The sequence below is a fragment of the Puma concolor genome, chromosome B1, assembly GCF_028749965.1.
Source record: "Puma concolor isolate L17-30 chromosome B1, mPumCon1.1.hap2, whole genome shotgun sequence".
Lineage (NCBI taxonomy): Eukaryota > Metazoa > Chordata > Mammalia > Carnivora > Felidae > Puma > Puma concolor.
Window position 1 is genome coordinate 123,651,427 of NC_141670.1, and position 18,426 is coordinate 123,669,852.

An 18,426-nucleotide genomic window follows, 5' to 3' on the forward strand; every position below is an offset into this window, starting at 1 on the left:
TAAATGTGAGCTTTCTAAATAATCAGAATGTATACATATTAGACAAAATATGGATATCACAGATCATTTAGTGAGATGTTTTAAAAAGCAGTGAAAACACTGCAAACATAAAACAGTAACTACACAAAACCAAATCTATCAGCAAGTATAAATGTCTAAAGTCACCCAAATTGAATTTTAAAAAACCCCAAACCTAAATATATGTTGTATTTAAATAATGTTGCTCAGCAGTGTTGAAAATAATAGAGAAAGGCATATTGGGCTAATAATTTTTTTAAAAAGTCACAATTTTAACATTGAATTAAGTTCAACACATTACAATTAAGGAACAGAAAGTCATGTTGTAATGTTCAAGAATGCAACCCTTAGTGAAGATTTAATGGTTATGAATATGCACTAAGTAGCATAGTATTAAAATTCATTGAGAAAAGACTTGGAGAATTACGTGAAATGGTGAGAAATACATTAGTATAAGGAGACTTTAATTCACGTTTTCCAACCCACAGTAGCTCAAGTGGACAAAAGACAAATATATGGGAGATGTAAATGCTATAATTAATAAACTTATAATTGATACATATCAAGTCCTACAGGCTGAAAGTAGTTTTCCAGTGCCCATGGAATGTTCATAGAAGTATTTATATATGAGGGCACAAAAGAAAATAAGTTCCAAATGTAAGAAATAAGGAACTTCTCTCATAATATATTATAGTAGGAAATAAACTTGTGAGATAGAAGGAATGTCTTACCACCCAGTACCTTTGTCTTCAATGTTAGATGGTTCTTATTGTAAAAATTAGTGTTGGAGATAAAGTTAGTCATGACTTCATTATAAAATTTTAAACTGTGTTAACACATCACTTCAAAATATATGAATCAAAATGGAAAAATTACAAAGACCAACAGAACTACAAAATATACTCTAAAATAGTTGGAAAATTTTATTACACATCTTTATAATTGATAAATGAAACACTAAGAAAAATAAGGGTATATAAAATTTGAACAGCACAAATAACGTTTGTCCTAATGAATATATCTGCACATTTGTGTTCAACAACTTTAAAATTCTCATTCTTGGGGCGCCTGGGTGGCACAGTCGGTTGAGCGTCCGACTTCAGCCAGGTCACGATCTCGCGGTCCGTGAGTTCGAGCCCCGCGTCGGGCTCTGGGCTGATGGCTCAGAGCCTGGAGCCTGTTTCCAGTTCTGTGTCTCCCTCTCTCTCTGCCCCTCGCCCGTTCACACTCTGTCTCTCTGTCCCAAAAATAAATAAACGTTGAAAAAAAAAAAAATTAAAAAAAAAAAATTCTCATTCTTTTAATGTCTTATGGGATATTTATGGAATTGACCATGTGCTAACCCTCAAAACTACCCCCAAGAAAATAAAAGGATTAAGTCATCTTTAAAAAAAATAAAACAACTGGTCATTTTTACAGATCACATTATCTGACCACAATGCAATTAAATCATTTAAAAATATAACAAGTTTGAAAAACACTGTATGTTTGAGAATTAAAAATAAATAAACAACTTGGTTACAGGAGAAAGTGAAAATTAGAAGATATTTAATTAGAAAATATTTAAAAGTAAATGAAACTATGGATTAAAACTTGTGGAATGTAACTAAAGCAACATTTAGAGGAAAAGTTATAGCCTAAAATATTTAAGTCAGATAAGGGAAGGCTAGCATTATTGAGCTATGCATTTAACAAGTTAAAAGGAGGACTGCAGCATAAATTCAAAGTTGAAAGAAATAAAGATAGCAGCAATAAACACAGTAAAGAGGCTCCAGGCAAAAATCAACCCTGCAAAGGTTAACCTCTGGCAAAATTGAACCAAAAAAAACCAAATGTTAAGAGGGAGAGCAAGAACACACATATAAAGAAATTAATGTGGATATTGGAAACATGGATATTACAAAATACTAAATGTCAATGCATTTGAAAGTTCATATGAAATAACTAAGTTCTAAATTAAAATTACCAAAATAACCCTAAAAAAATTAAAGTTCCAAAGAATTTTTTTGTTTTCAGTTTTTCACTTCAATTCTAGTTAATTAACATATAGTGTAAGATTGGTTTCAGGTATAGAATTCAGTGATTCATCACTTACATACAACACCCAGTGCTCATTACAAGTGCCCTCCTTAATATCCATCATCCGTTTAGCTTATCCCCTGCCCATCTCCCTCCATCAACCCTCAGTCTGTTCTCTACAGTTCAGTTTCTTATTGTTTGCTTCCCTCTCTCTCTCTTTTTCCCTTCCCCTATGTACATCTGTTATAAAACCCCAAAGAATTTTTAACTCAAACTGGCATAGTATTTCATTTTTTAAAGATTTTATTTTTAATTTTTTTTCTTCTAAGTATAATTTATTGTCAAGTTAGCTAACATGTAGTGTATACAGTGTGCTCTTGGTTTCAGAAGTAGATTCCCATGATTCATTGATTACATACGACACCCAGTGCTCATCCCAACAAGTGCCCTCCTCAATGCTCATCACCCATTTTTGCCCCCCCAACCCGTCATCAACCCTGTTTGGTCTCTGTATTTAAGAGTGTCTTATGGTTTGCCTCCCTCTCTGTTTGAAACTATCGTTTTCCCCTTCCCTTCCTCCATGGTCTTCTTTTGTTTCTCAAATTCCCCATATGAGTGAAAACATACGTCATCTTTCTCTGACTTATTTCACTTAGCGTAATACCCTGCAGTTCCATCTACACTGTTGCAAATGGCAAGATTTCATTCTTTCTCATCACCAAGTAGTATTCCACTGTATATATAAATCACACCTTCTTTATCCATTTATCAGTTCATGGACATTTGTGCTCTTTCTATAATTTGGCTATTGTTGATAGTGCTGCTATAAACATTGGGGTACATATGCCCCTATGAATCAGCACTCCTGGTGTAGTATTTTAAAATCTAGGCCTAAATGTTTTATGGGCATATCTGTGAGACGTACCAAAAGTAAAGTAGTCATCTTTTTTTTTTTTAAGTTTATTTATTTTGAAAAAGAGAGCATGACCAGGAGAGGGGCATAGAGAGAGCGAGAAAGAGGATCCTAAGCAGGCTCTGTGCTAACAGCACAGAGAGCAACATGGGGCTTAATCCCACAAACCGTGAGATCATGACCTGATCTGAAATCAAGAGTCAGACGCTTAACCAGCTGAGCCACCCAGGATTCTCAGTAAATTGGACATCTTACAGACTCTTTGTAGCTAATTAAAAATGAGGGAATGCTCATTTTATGAAGCTTGTTAACTGTGCTGTTCAAGGCATACATTTTCCCATATATATATATATTTTAGTTATGATAAAACATTACATTTACCATCTTAACTCTTTTTAAGTGTACAGTTTAGTAGTGTTCAGTATATTCATTGTTTTGCAACAGCTCTGTAGAACTTTTTTATCATGAAGCACTGAAATTCTATATCCATTAAAAACCAATTACACCTTCATCCTCCCACCAGCCCTTGGTAAATACCTTTCTACTTTTATGATTTTGACTACTTTAGATACTTCATATGGTGGAATTATGCAGTATTTGTCCTTTTATGACTGGCTAACTTTCCTTAGCATAATGTCCTCAAGGCTTATCTATGTTGTAGCATGTGACAGGATCTCCCTTTTTTAAGACTGCATAATATTCCACTGTATGTATGTTCCATATTTTCTTTATCCAGTCATCTGTCAATTGCCATTTGGATTACCTCTACCCCTTGGGTATTTTGAATAATGCTATGAACACAGGTATGCAAATATCTCTTTGAGATTCTGCTTTCCATTCTTTTGGATATACAGACAGATGTGGGATTGCTGGGTCATATGGTAATTCTGTTTTAAAGTTTTTGAGTAGTTTCTGGCGTTTTCCATAATGGCTGTACTATTTTACATTCCCATCAACAATGTCTAAGGTCCAACTTCTCCACATCCTTGCCAACATTTATTTTCTCTTTTAATAGTAGCCATCCTGATGGATGTGAGGTGGTATCTCATTATGGATTTGATAGCATTTCCTTAATGACTAATGATGTTGAACATGTTTTCATGTGCTTCTTGGCAATTTGCATATCTTCATTAGAGAAATGTCTATTCAAGTCCTTTGCCCATTTTTAAATTGGGTTGTCTTCTGTTATTGATTTATAGAAGTTCCTTGTATATTTTAGATATTAACCACTTATCAAATATATGATTTGCAAATATTTTCCCTAACTCCATAGGTTGCCTTTTCACTATATTGTTTCTTTTGACACAAAGTTTTAAAGTTTAGTGAAGTCCTATTTATCTTTTTTTTTTTTTTATTTTGTTGCTTGTGTTTTTGGTATCATATCCAAGAAATCATTGCCCAATCCAATGTTCTTAAGTTTTCCCCCTGTATTTTTTTCTAAGAGTTTAATAGTTTTAGGTCTTACATTTATGTCTTTAATCAAATTTGAGTTAATTTTGTATATGGTATAAAGTAACTTTATTCTTTTGTATGTGGAATCCAGTTTTCCCAACACCTTTGTTGAAGACAGTACTTTCCCAATTGTGTAGTCTTGACATATGTGTTGAGAATCACTTGGTCATAAACGCAAGGGTTTATTTCTGAGCTCTCTATTCTGTTCCATTGGCCTATATTTCTGTCTTTATTTCAGAACCTATCTTAATTGCTGTTGCTTTGTAACATGTTTTGAAATCTGGGAATATGAGGCTTCCAACTTTTTTCTTTTTCAAGATTGTTTTGGTTATTTAAGTTCCCTTGAGATTCCATATGAATTTTAGGATATTTTTTTCTATTTCTGCAAGAATTGTCTTTGGTATTTTGATAGCAATTGCATTGAATCTGTAGATATTTTTGGATAGTGTGGACATTTTAGCAATATTGTTTTTCAATCCAATTTCAATTGGATTGAAATTGGATAGTAAATAGGTTTTTTAAATTTTCTTTTTGAATTGGTCATTATTGGTGTACAGGAATGCAATTGATTTTTGTATCATCAACTTTGCTGAATTTGTTTATTAGCTCTAATAGGTGTGTGTGTGTGTGTGTGTGTGTGCGTGCATATAATCTTTAGTTTTCTACAAATAATAGCATGTCATGTGCAAACAGAGATCATTTTAATTTTCTTCTTTTCCAATTCTTTTTTTTTTTTTTGCCTTTTATTTCTTTTTCTTATCTGATTGCTCTGACTAGAAGTGCCAATACTATATTGAATAGAAGTATGGTGAGAGTGGGCATCCCTGACTTATTTCTGATCATATAGCAAAATATTTCAGTGTTTCCCCTATTGAATACAATGTTAGCTGTGGGCTTTTAATATATGGCTCTTTTTATGTCGAGGTAGTTTCCTTCTGTTCCTGGTTTGTTCATTATTTTAATCATGAAGGGTGTTGAGTTTTGTCATCTTAAAAACTTATGCTAATACATGAGAATGAATGAATATACCTATATTAATAACATCCAACTCAAGACATTAGAATAGTAATTAACCTAAAGAAACTAAAATAAAGAATGAAAGGAGATATTAATGAAATAGATATAGGAACATTGTGGAACAAAGCACTAAATTCATCTGATTTTTTTTGAAAATGACAATAAAATGTAAAAAGTCATTAGCTAACTGAATAAAAAATACAAATACATAAAAGTGAGATTTCAGGGGCACCTGGGTGGCTCAGTCGGTTAAGCGTCCGACTTCAGCTCAGGTCATGATCTCATGGTCTGTGAGTTCGAGCCCCACGTCAGGCTCTGTGCTGACCGCTCAGAGCCTGGAGCCTGTTTCAGATTCTGTGTCTCCCTCTCTCTCTGCCCCTCCCCTGTTCATGCTCTGTCTCTCTCTGTCTCAAAAATAAATAAACGTTAAAAAAAATTTTTTTTTTAAATGAGATTTCAGAATAAACAGAGCAAGGAATTTAGAATTAGGACAAATCTGTCTCAATTCTATGAAGATAAATTTGGAAATGTGGACGAAATGCTTAATTTTCTAAGAAAATTAAAATTTCCAAAACTGGTCCTCCAAAATACAGAAAATATAAACAGACCAGTTACCATAGAAGGAATAAAATTATTAAAGGGCTACCATCCCCCAATGCCTGATAGGTCCAATAGAAGAATTTCACTACGTTTTCAAGGAAAAGGAATGTGCAGTGCTATTGAAACCTCTCTATAACAAGAAAAAGAGAAAAAGCTTTGATATTAATTTTATGAAGTGAGTATGGTTTTGATACATATCAGTAGTGCCTAGTGGTTAAGCATACAAGTTCCAGCCACACTCTCAGTCAGTCACTAAACCTTTGTGTCAGAGATTTAACTGTCCACCAAAATTCAACTTTCCTTTCCATAGAATATAGTTGTAACTAGACTAGGATTCCTGCTTAAGAATTTTATCAGCCCTCTTTCAGCTAGACTGTTTTCCAACCATGGGATGTGACTAGAAGTGATGTTTGCCATTTCAAGGCCAACACTTTAAGCAGTTGTACTCTCCTTGTGCAAGGCAGAATAATGTCCCGTCACGCTCCTAATCCCTGGAACCTGCGAAGTTACACGGTAAGGGGAAATTAAATTGCTAATCCTTTGACCTTAAATAAGATTATCTTGGATAAGTTGGATAACTGGCAGGCCCAATGTAATCACAGGGTCCTTAACAGTAGAAGAAGGAGGCAGAAAATCAGTGTCAGAGAGATGTATTGTGAGAAAGACTCAAATGGCCATTGCTGGTGCTAAAGATAGAAGGGATTCAGGAGTCAAGGAATGTAGGTAACCTCTAGAAGTTGAAAAAAGCAAAGAAAGAGATTCTCCCCAGGGCGCCTGGGTGGCTCAGTTGGTTGAGCATCTGACTTCAGCTCAGATCAGGCTCTCATGGCTGGTGGGTTTGAGCCCCGCATTGGGCTCTGTGCTGACGGCTCAGAACCTGGAGCCTGCTTCAGATTCTGTCTTCCCTCTCTGCTCCTCCCCTGCTCGCATTCTGTCTCTCTCTCTGTCAAAAATAAACACTAAAAAAGTTGAAAAAAAGAAACAGACTCTTCCTTAAAGCCTCCAAAAGGACTATATAGCCTGCCAACACCTTGATTTCAGCCCAGTGAGATTCATTTCCGACCTGTGCCCCCAGATTTGTAAGAGATTAAATTTGTATTGATTTAAGCCACGAAGTTTGTGGTAATTTATTTATTTAGTTAGCTAGTTAGTTTAATATGAAATTTATTGTCAAATTGGTTTCCATACAACACCCAGTGCTCATCCCAACAGGTGCCCTCCTCAATGCCCATCACCCACCCTCCCCTGCCTACCACCCCCCATCAACCCTCAGATTGTTCTCAGTTTTTAAGAGTCTCTTATGGTTTGGCTCCCTCCCTCTCTTTTTTTTTCTCCCCCTCACCCATGGTCTTCTGCTAAGTTTCTCAGGATCCACATAAGAGTGAAAACCTACAGAGAAAGACAGATACCATATGTGGTAATTTATTAAAGCAGCCGTAGGAAATTAAAATTCTCCTCCACTCTCCTTTTCCTCTTTTGCTAGTAGAATGCATTTGGCAGTGAAACCCTGGGTGATGGTTGAGCCAAGATGGAAGGATCCTGGGCCCCTGAATCACCAAGTAAAGCAGTCACCTAACAACACACACTTTGAACTCTTATGTGAGAAATAATCCTCTTCTGTATTTTAAAGATGACAATTATTACAACTGTTTACCCTATCCCAATGAGTACAACTCTGCACCTCAGTTTTCTTGTAAAAAGAGAGAGAGAGAGAGAACAGCAATAGTAGCTATCTCAAATAGTCATTGTGAAAAGTAAATGTTACTGTATCTACAGTGTTTAGAATAATTCCTGACACACAATAAATGTGATATAAATGTCATTAAGATTGCACAACACATGCACACATACACAAAATTTATAGTATCTCTTGAATATCGATGCAGTATTCTAAAAGATTGGCTAACTGGTAGATAGAATCCAGTAATACACTGAAAGAATAATAGCTATGGCCCAGGAGTGGTTTATTTCAAAAATGTAAAAAAGTGAAATATTAGTAAATTTGTTAACGTCATTCACAATTAGCAATGAGTAGAAACTAGTTCCTTTCTGGCTCATAAATTAGTGAAAATTTTTATGTCTTTTTTGGGAGAAGGTCATTATTTTTTCATAATCACTGTGGAATTCATTCAGTGCTCCAACAACAATGAAACACTATAGATTGTGAAAACTAGCTCAGATGTTAAAATTCTGTTTTTGGGGGCGCCTGGGTGGCGCAGTCGGTTAAGCGTCCGACTTCAGCCAGGTCACGATCTCGCGGTCTGTGAGTTCGAGCCCCGCGTCGGGCTCTGGGCTGATGGCTCAGAGCCTGGAGCCTGTTTCCGATTCTGTGTCTCCCTCTCTCTCTGCCCCTCCCCCATTCATGCTCTGTCTCTCTCTGTCCCAAAGATAAATAAATGTTGAAAAAAAAAAAATTAAAAAAAAAAAATAAAAATAAAAATAAAAAAAATTCTGTTTTTGTTTTTGTTTTTCCTCTATCAAGAGTTCAGAGGATGTGTCAAATTGTAGCTGCCTAATTCTGTTATGGATGTTTTTTTCTAGCATCAGGGCCCTGAGCATATGTATTAATGCAATTAGTGTAAGACTAGAAATATGGTATATAAATAAACATACTTCTTTTACATATCATGCTAAAATTAACCACAAATAGAAATACTGTCTCCATTAATATTTATTTAGTAGCATTATACACAGGTGCTTTGAACATGTGCCACCAAATAGAGGAGTTATTGATTCTTTGATACCAAAATATTTTTAAAAAATAATTTGATGTTGTAATGGAGTGAAGATCATGTTTGTGAAAGAAATAGCGCAGTCCAGAATTTCTACCTTTGGGATGTTAAAGGATAAAATGCTCTCTGGGGAGAGAGAGTGCATCCTTGGTGTATACTTCTTGCTGACATTGGTTTTGTTGATATGATTTCCTGAGTTTTAGGCCTGGGAGGAGATTTTGGTCTGCTGAAATATTCTGCAATGGGCATTTTCATCTTATTTCTTCTTATAAAAAATGGAGGCCTGTGTTCAGCCTCTGAAATAGAAAAAGTCTAAATAAGGCCAAAATTGAGACATAAATATAGCTTCTGCCGTGTTTTAGTAGCAAATGACATAACAAAACAAAACAAAAAAAACTATATGAAGTTTAGGCCAATCAAATATACCCAATATTCATAAAAGAACCCAGTCTTATCTTTCTTACTACCTGCTCTTTTTTAATGAGTAATATTTTCTATAACATGCAGGATATGTTCTATCCTCTTAAAATCAAACATTGTTTTGGTAGGAATTAATTAGAATTAGTGATCTGTAGAGGTGATAGGTAAGAATGGGAACAGTGGGAGGAAGGAAAAGGATCTATGGTTTTGAAAGACAAAAAAGAAAATAGATAAGCAGATTAAAACAAGTCAATTGTATTCGTAAGAGCTTCCCAAGACCTATATGGTCAAACCCAAGCCAGAATTAGGATTTGGGGAGATGCTAACTATCACCCCTGGAGACAAGTATGATTGGGGCTTCTATACAAAAGTTTTCAAATATCTAGATAGGGTAAAATATATTTGGGGCCAACAGGTAAGATGTAAAGCTGAGTAATAGAAACCATCACTGTCATGACTTTGTGGTCTTAGGGTGAGGAGTTTGGTAGGAATCAGATATAATAGACCATCCTTGGCATGTCAGTATAAGGGAGTATTTTCTAACTTCTAAGTTTTATTTCTTATTGCCTATTAACACATGGGCCCTCTTTGGTGTTAACCCTAACAAAAGCCGCTGGGGTTTAGAGTGACCTCAAAGAACTCTGATTACCATATCATTCTTGGTATAAGGGAAACTTGTAGATATAACAGGACAGACTTTTGTTTGAGGCTTATAGACATCCTCCTCCTGGTCTTTGCTCTATAGTCATCGTTGCTACACTTGTTTTAAGTTAGGAGCTGCCAAATCCACAGGGATGTTTCAGTTGGGCTATTCTGAACCGAAGTAGGACATTCTACAACTCTTGATTCTTGTTGGTCCAAACTGTAGGGTGTGGCTGGGACAGAGAACTACTCCTCTCTATTGTTTTTCAGCTATCTCATAAAGCATCTGCTTGTGGCTGATTGCCATTTTACTGTTTTCTACGGTTGACTTGGTTTCTAGTTAAAATCACTTAGCTTCACAGTTAACCTATGAAGAAGCAAAACCCTGAGATCACTGTCCTTTTGTTAGGTCAGTGCAGGGCCTCTCCTGGATTGGCCAGACCAAACCTATCTATCCTGCTGTCTTGTTTCTTAGAGTGTCTGTCCCTGATGAGGCACTTTGCCTTTCAAAACACAGTTAAGTTTATGTCAAATTTATCTCAATGAGAAATTCAGCACACACTGTCCCTTAAGAGTAATTGGAGATCATTATGGTATTGCACTGCTTTTAAAACCATAGGTCCCTGTCCTTGTCTGTGTCCCTAAATAGTTAGGTAGATAGATACTTATTGGTTTCTCTATACCAACTGAGTATCACAAACTGTACTTAACCTTTTGGTACTTCCTTATTTCCTTCAGATCCTTGACTTGACACTCTAAATCAAATGGAGAAATAGAAAATGAAATTCACAGATACAAACAAGTATTTTCTATAGACTGCACTATGATCAGTAAGCTAAGTATATATGTATCTTAAATATTTTATCACAATTGTTTTTCAATGTAGACAGTATTAAAGGTACTTTCCAATGAGAAATTCTTCTGACTTTGAGTCATATCTAAACAGTACATCATATATTATTCACTAAGGTAGAAAGACTGATCCTATTTCCCAGTTTCCAACTTTATGGAAACTTTAAAGTGGAGACAACTTGCAATACAGAACTTTCCTCTGTCTCAAACGTTTTTAAAGTGACTTGGGTTTTGAATATTTATTTTTTCTCAGTTTAAGTTTTACCCAACTTTTAATTTTAAAGTAACAAGACTTTCTCTCCCGACTTAAATAACATCTTACCACATTCTTTCACCATGGTATTACACATAAATATGTATTTTCTTCTGTCATTGAAATTATAAGGTTTAAGAAAAATTTCTACTAAAATAATTTACAGTTGCTGTAGTAGTTATTTTTCCCTCTAGCAGCCTCCAGGAGTGTGCCAGAGAAATTAATTGAAGCAATTTATTTTAATCTAGCATTGTTCTACACACACACACAAAAAGTGACATTTGTGTGATATGCATTCAACAAAATATACAATAATAATACAATTTCTGTTTTCTTTATTGCTTCCATTTTTAGGGCAAATAACAAAACTACATTTTCTTAGATGTCTGGGTGGCTAAAATAGGATTTAGAATAATTCTCATATTACATTTATGAAAATGAAAGAAAATAAATACACATGGTGGTCCCCTGCTGAATAAAGAGGAGACTTAAAACATCAGAATGTTTAGTGTTTTGAAAGGTAACAAAAAGAAAACTGAAAATCTTTCTGTACCATATCTACTTAGCCATTATATCTAATTACCTGGCTGGTTGCTGTCTTTCCCTCGATTTGGTCAGTACTTCAGATTTTGCAGGTAAATTTGGGGGCGATTTAACTTTGGGTGGCTTCCTACTCTTTGTTGCTAGTTCTGCTGAGATGTTTCTTCGTTGAGTCAACAAATTTATCTCAGCCATTTCAGCATGAATCAAAGCTGAGATCCACTCTTTTTCTGATTTAAAGAACAGGGGTGGGCATAAAGGTTATAATTATCATGTTGACTAGAAACGCAGGATTGGTTCTTTTATCCAGCACTCTAGTATGAAAGGCTGGTATGGTAATCCATTTTCCAAGTAGGCATTTATTAATGAGTCAAGGTTTCTGCAGAAAAATTGGTTCACATCAACCTGATTTCTATTGACCTGTGATACTATAGAGTGCCCCGAGCTGTTAGCTCACTGAGGCACTTGTCCCTGAATGGCAGTGGAATTCTTTTTAAATATTGAGTACAAAACCCAGCCTTTCAGGCTGCTGCCAAATAAAAGAAAGCATATCTACACAAAATAATAAGTACAATATAATCTCATTAATTACAGACTAATAGTTAAGTAGTAAATAGTTATAAGATGCCTATAAAGATATTTACCAAAGTAGTCACTGAAATGATGTCTGTGATGATTTTATTGATTATTATTCTTCCTTTCTCATATTTTTTTTTCTGGTTCATTTGGGTTTTTCCCCTCAGCAATAAGTACTTAATTACTTGTGTATATTTTTAAGTTACATTCTTAAAAAGAAAAAATAATAATCAAAGACTCCTTGCCCCCAAATACTTCTTAATTGCTTGCCAAGTAGTCTTGAATTCCTGGGTAAAGTACTATTGCCAAAATTCTCCCCATTTAAGAATATTAGTCTATCTCTAACACATCCATATTTCCTAACTTTTATTGGTGCAGATTCTCAAAAAGTAGCCCCCAGACCAGCATTATCAGCACCTAGGCACTTGTTAGAAATGCAAATTCTCAGGCCCTGCCCACCTCAGAAGTTTTGCCTCAATCTGATGACGAGTTAGGTTTGAGGGAAGCCACTCTATGCTATTTATGGCTGGCCCACATGGGACTGGTATATGTTTTCATGGAACAGGCCACACAGGCCCAAAAGGAGGCTGAGAGATGACTGAGTTGATGATTTGGGTGGGGAACTGGCAGAGCTGTTAGAATCTAGAACTTGAAAGGCTGTGCAATAGCCACCCATACCAGAGAAAGGAAACAGGCTCTGTGTTCATGGTTCATGGTAGGCCAGAAAATATACTCAGGGAGACACCTCGGTGTATGGACTTAGGAGAAGAAGCACAAGCCAGCCCTGGACACACGTGTTTCACACCACCCAAAGCAGTTTAATGTGGGGCATACCAAATTTGGGGTCACTGAGTAACCAGTTGCATACAGTCAGTTATAGAGGACTACAGAGACTCTGATACCGAAGTACTAGGGAAATAATATTGCAACATTACCTTTGCAAATCCAAGGTAGAAAACTTCATATATTGGCGCATTCACACTTTCTGACAATAAACTGAGCCCAGTGTTTGCAAATGCTTATTTTAATCTCACCTTTTGTGCTGGCATGAACCAGCCACTGTAGAACTTCCGCCAGGGAATCAGTACGTAAAACGTTACAGAGCTTTGCCAGAATCTGACAGAGAATATTAGAATTACAGAGTGAGCAAATAAATGGTGTAAGTGTTACAAGATTTCCTTTACTGTCTCCACAATCTTATCGCCCAAATGTCACTCTGTACCCACTGCTCATTAAGTCAATTGGGATTTTAGCCTGGGAACCAGATTTCAAAGAGAAAACAAACAAAAAATCAATACAAGTAATAGTTTGGGTTAGGTAATACAGTGTTCCTTTTGTTTTGTCTGCTCAGTATCCACATCTTCCGGAGGGGCAATTCACTTTCCTTCTTTTTGGGGAATGGATCCTTTCCCACTGCACCATGGGGTTCTAATTGGGATTTTCCAGTCACATAACTGTATCCCTGCTGTACCGTAGTGGGTGAATCTAGCTGGAGTCATTTTTCCTCAGTTCCCTGAACACAGTGGTTGGTCCAATGGGCTAGGAATATAATTCACTTTTGGCAGTCAGTATCCTTCCTTGACGTGCGTGTGTGTGTTTTAAATTTCGGGTCTGAAATGTGGAAGATAGAGGAGATAAATATATGAAATAATTCTAATAAAAATGGACTATAAGCATTAAAGTACAAAACTTAAAGCACAAGTAATGATGTTTCCAGTTTGATTCTAAATTGTGTCTGTTCTTAGAATTTAGACATATCTGAAATTCAGTCCTATGTATCCAGCTGCCTACCAAATGTATCCACCTAGATATACTATAGATACTTTGAACCCAAATTATCTAAAACTAAACCCATCTTCTTCTTTCTAAAACCTGCTCCACACTTGGTTCCTCCTGGTTCCCTTACCTCGATGGACAGCTCTGGCATACACTGAATATATGTCCAAGCCAGACCCTGAGATTCATCCTGGATGACTCCCTTGCACATAATGTATGCTGCCAGACAACAAGTTCAGTAAATTCTTTCTTCTAAATATTTCTCAAATCTCTCCATTTCTTTTTATCTCCACACCCTTGGCCCAGTCTAAACTATCATCGATTCTTACTTGAGCTTCTGCAACATCCTTTTCCCTAGCGTGCCTGAAATCTTTCCTTTTTTTTTAAATTTATTATTGAAGTATAGTTGACATACAATACAACATGGTGTACAACATAGTGATTTGACAGTTCTATACGTTACTCGATGCTCACCAAATTAATGTAGGCACCATGCAACATTATTATAATATTGTTGGCTACAGTCCCTATGCTGTACTTTTTATCTCCATGACTTATTTATTTTATAACTGGAAGTTTGTATTTCTTAAGCGTCTTCACCTATTTTGCCCATCCACTTACCCACTTACCCCCTGGCAACTACTAGTTCTCTGTATTTCAGAGTTTGTTTGGGGGCACCTGGGTGGCTCAGTCAGTTGAGCGTCCGACTTCAGCTCAGGTCATGATCTCACGGTTCCTGAGTTTGAGCCCCGAGTTGGGCTCTGTGCTGACAGCTCAGAGCCTGGAGCCTGATTCAGATTCTGTGTTTCCCCCTCTCTCTGCCCCTCCCCCACTCACACTCCGTCTGTCTCTCTCTCTTAAAAGTAAATAAACATTAAAACATTTTTAACCAAAAAAGAGTCTGTTTGTTTGTTCATTTTTGTTTTTCATATTCCATATGTAAGTGAAATCATATGGTATTTTCTTTCTTTGTCTGATTTATTCACTTAGCATAATACCCTCTGGGTCCATCCATGTTGTCACAAATGGCACAATCTCACACTTTTTTATGATGAAACAACAGTCCATTGTATATATGTATATGTATGTACGTATAAGATATGGTGTGTATGTATGTATATATGTATCTTCTTCATCCATTTATCTATCAATGGACACTGGAGTGGCTTCCATATCTTTGCTATTGTGAATAATGCTGCAATGAACATAGGGGTGCATACATCTTTTTGAATTACTGTTTTCATTCTCTTTGGGCAGTGGAATTACTGGATCATATGGTATTTCCAATTTTTAATTTTTTGAGGAAACTCCATACTGTTCTTCACAGTAGCTGCACCAATTTGCATTCCCACTAACAGTGTACAGGCATTCTCTTTTCTCCACATCCTCACCAACACTTGTTACTATTGCCTTTTTGATACCAGCCATTCTGACAAGTGTGAGGTGATATCTCATTGTGGTTTTGATTTGCGTTTCACTGATGATGAGTGATACTGAGCACATTTCCATGTGTCTATTGGCCATCTTTGGAAAAATGTCAATTCAGATCCTCTGACATTTTTTTAAATGTTTATTTATTTTTGAGAAAGAGAGAGAGAGAGAGAGTAGGGGAGGGGCAGAGAGAGAGGGAGACAGAATCTGAAGCAGGCTCCAGGCTCTGAGCTGTCAGCACAGAGCCTGATGGGGGGGCTCGAACTCATGAATGTGAGATCATGACCTGAGCTGAAGTCGGATGCTTAAGCAACTGAGCCACCCAGGCACCTCCCTCTGCACATTTTTTTAATAATATATTTTTACCAAATATGTGCCTGACACATTTACATAATACTTTTTCTCCAACATTTTTAAGCCATGTGCTCTTTGGTTTTTTGTTCATTTGTTTTTAATGTTTATTTATGTTTGAGAGAGAGGGAAAGAGAAAGTGGGGGAAGGACAGAGACAGACACACACACACACAAACAGAGAGAGAGAGAGAGAGAGAGAGAATATCACAAGCAGGCTTCACATGGAGCCTGACATGGGGCTTGATCTCACAACTGTGAGATCTTGACCTGAGCCAAAATCAAGAGTTGGACGATTAACAGGTGCCCCTCCTCTGTCAGTTTTGTAATTGCATTGTTTGGCTTTTTGATGTTGAGTTGTATATGTTCTCTATATATTTTGGATATTAACCCTTTATTGGATATATCATTTGCAAATATATTTTCCCATTCATTAGGTTGCCTTTTTGTTTTGTGGATGGTTTCCATTGCTGTGCAAAAGCTTCTTATTTTGGTGTAGCCCCAGTAGTTTATTTTTGCTTTTGTCTTTTGCTTTTGTCCTCCTTCCGTGAGGAGACATATCCATAAATATATTGCTAAAGCCAATGTCCAAGAGATTACAGCCTATGCTTCCTTTTAGGAGTTTTATATCTTTTTTTTCTCATGGCCACTATTCAGGTCTCACATTTTGGTTTTTAATCCATTTTGAGTATGTTTGTCTGTGGTGTAAGAAAGTGGCCCCGTTTCTCTGTTTTTCATGTTGTTATCCAGTTTTCCCAATACAATTTGTTGAAGAGACTGTCTTATCCCCATTGTATATTCTTGCCTCCTTGGTCATAGCTTAACTGGCCATATAAGCATGGGTTTATTTCTGGGCTCTCTATCCTGTACCATTGATCTATGTATCTATTTCTGTGCCAGTACCATACTGTTTTGATTACCATAGCTATGTGATATGTCTTGAAATCTGGGATTGTGTTATACCTCCAGATTAGTTATTTCCCAAGATTGCTTTGACTATGCAGGGTCTTTTGTGGTTCCATAAAATTTTGGTATTATTTGTTCTAGTTCTGTGAAGAATGTTTTTGGTATTTTGATAAGGATTGCAATGAATCTGTAGATTGCTTTAGGTACTATCAACATTTTTAGCAATATTAATTCTTCCAATCCGTGAGCATAGAATATCTTTCTATTGTTTTTGTCAATTTCTTTCATCAGTGTCTTATAGTTTCAGAGTATAGCTCTTTCACCTCCTTGGTTAAATTTATCCCTAGGTATTTTATTATTTTTGGTGCAATTATAAATGGGATTGATTTCTTAATTTCTTTTTCTGATACCTTGTATTAGAGTCACGGGTGATTTTTGTATGTTAATTTTGTATGCTGTGACTCTACTGAATTCATTGATTAGTTCTAATAGTTTTTTGGTGGAGTGTTTAAGGGTATATAGTATCATGCCATCTGCAACTAGTGGAACTTTTACTTTTTCCTTACCAATCTGGATGTGTTTTATTTCACTTCTTGCTGATTGCTGCTACTAGGACTTCCAGCACTATGTTGAGTAAAAGTGGTGAGAGTGGCCATCCTTGTCTTATTCTTGATCTTAGAGGAAAAGTTTCAGTTTTTCACCATTGAGTATTTTGTTAGCTGTGGGTTTTTCATATGTGGCCTTTATTACATTGGGGTATGTTCCCCAATGTAGTTTTGTTGAGAGTTTTTAATCACAGATTGATGCTGTATTTTGTCAAAACCTTTTTCTGAATCTACTGAAATGATCATATGGTTTTTATCCTTACTCTTGTTAACGTAATATATTGCATTGATTTGCAAATATTGAACAACCTTTGCATCTATAGAATAAATCCCTCTTGATCATAGTGAATGGTCCTTTTGATGTGTTGTTGAATTTGGTTTGCTAATATTTTGTTGAGGAATTTTACATATGTGTTCATCAAAGATATTGCCTGTAATTTTTTTTTTTTTTTTTGTAGTGCCTTTGTCTGATTTTGGCATCAGGGTAATGCTGGCCTCATAAAATGAATTTGGAAATTTTCCTCCCTATTTTATTTTTTGGAATAGTTTAAGAAGAAAAGGTATTAACTCTTCTTTAAATGTTTGGTAGAATTAATCTGTGAAGCCATCTGGTCTTGGACTTTCATTTGTGGGGAGATTTTTTTATTACGGATTCAATTTTGTTAGTAGTAATCAGTCTGTTCAAATTTTCTATTTTGCTTCCTGGTTCAGTTTTGAAAGATTGTATGTTTCTAGGAATTTATCCATTTCTTCTACATTATCCAATTTGTTGGCATATAAATTTTCATAGTACTCTCATATAATTTTTCGTATTTCTGTGGTGTCAGTTGTTATTTCTTCTCTTTCATTTCTGATTTCACTTATTTGAATCCTTTCTCTTTTTTTCTTAATGAGTCTGGCTAAAGGTTTATCAACTGAAATACTTCTTGAAGTATTATTAATTCAACAGATATTTGTGTTTGTTATTGATCTAGATGCCGGAGATACAGAATTGAAATTAAAGGGCAGAAAAATCCACTGCCCTATATTGAACTTTGTTATATTATTAAGATTTTTGTCCTCAATAATGCAATATACTAGAAGAGAGTATAAATTTGCTCCTAATTTCACAATAAATCAATGGCCATGGCAAAAAAAGAAAAAAAGCCCTATGGTATTCCCTAGGCCACTCTGCCTCTAATGGGTTTTTCATCAATATGGTGATCACACATTGCTCCCAGCTTCTTCTAATTTATAGGTCTCTCAGTGATCAACTTTGAGAGAATATAATTCTCCTTTCAGTGAGAGGAAGTAGAATATGTACTTTACGGAATCCTCCTGATTT

The 18,426-nt window shown here is 35.8% G+C and overlaps 1 protein-coding gene across 2 annotated transcripts in view; it reads right to left on the bottom strand.

The window, feature by feature from the left end:
• Nucleotides 1-8,672: 8,672 nt before the first annotated feature.
• Nucleotides 8,673-18,426, bottom strand: part of CB1H4orf17 (chromosome B1 C4orf17 homolog) — a 37,578-nt gene continuing 27,824 nt past the window's right edge. For both annotated transcript variants that reach the window (XM_086704521.1, XM_025922367.2), the window contains exons 6-9: nucleotides 13,069-13,150; nucleotides 11,502-11,688; nucleotides 10,525-10,568; nucleotides 8,673-9,047 (exon numbers count right to left, since the gene is read on the bottom strand). In XM_086704521.1, the coding sequence (XP_086560647.1) occupies nucleotides 8,845-9,047; nucleotides 10,525-10,568; nucleotides 11,502-11,688; nucleotides 13,069-13,150 (516 nt within the window). In that variant the 3' untranslated portion in view covers nucleotides 8,673-8,844. The remainder of the gene's footprint in view (nucleotides 9,048-10,524; nucleotides 10,569-11,501; nucleotides 11,689-13,068; nucleotides 13,151-18,426) is intronic.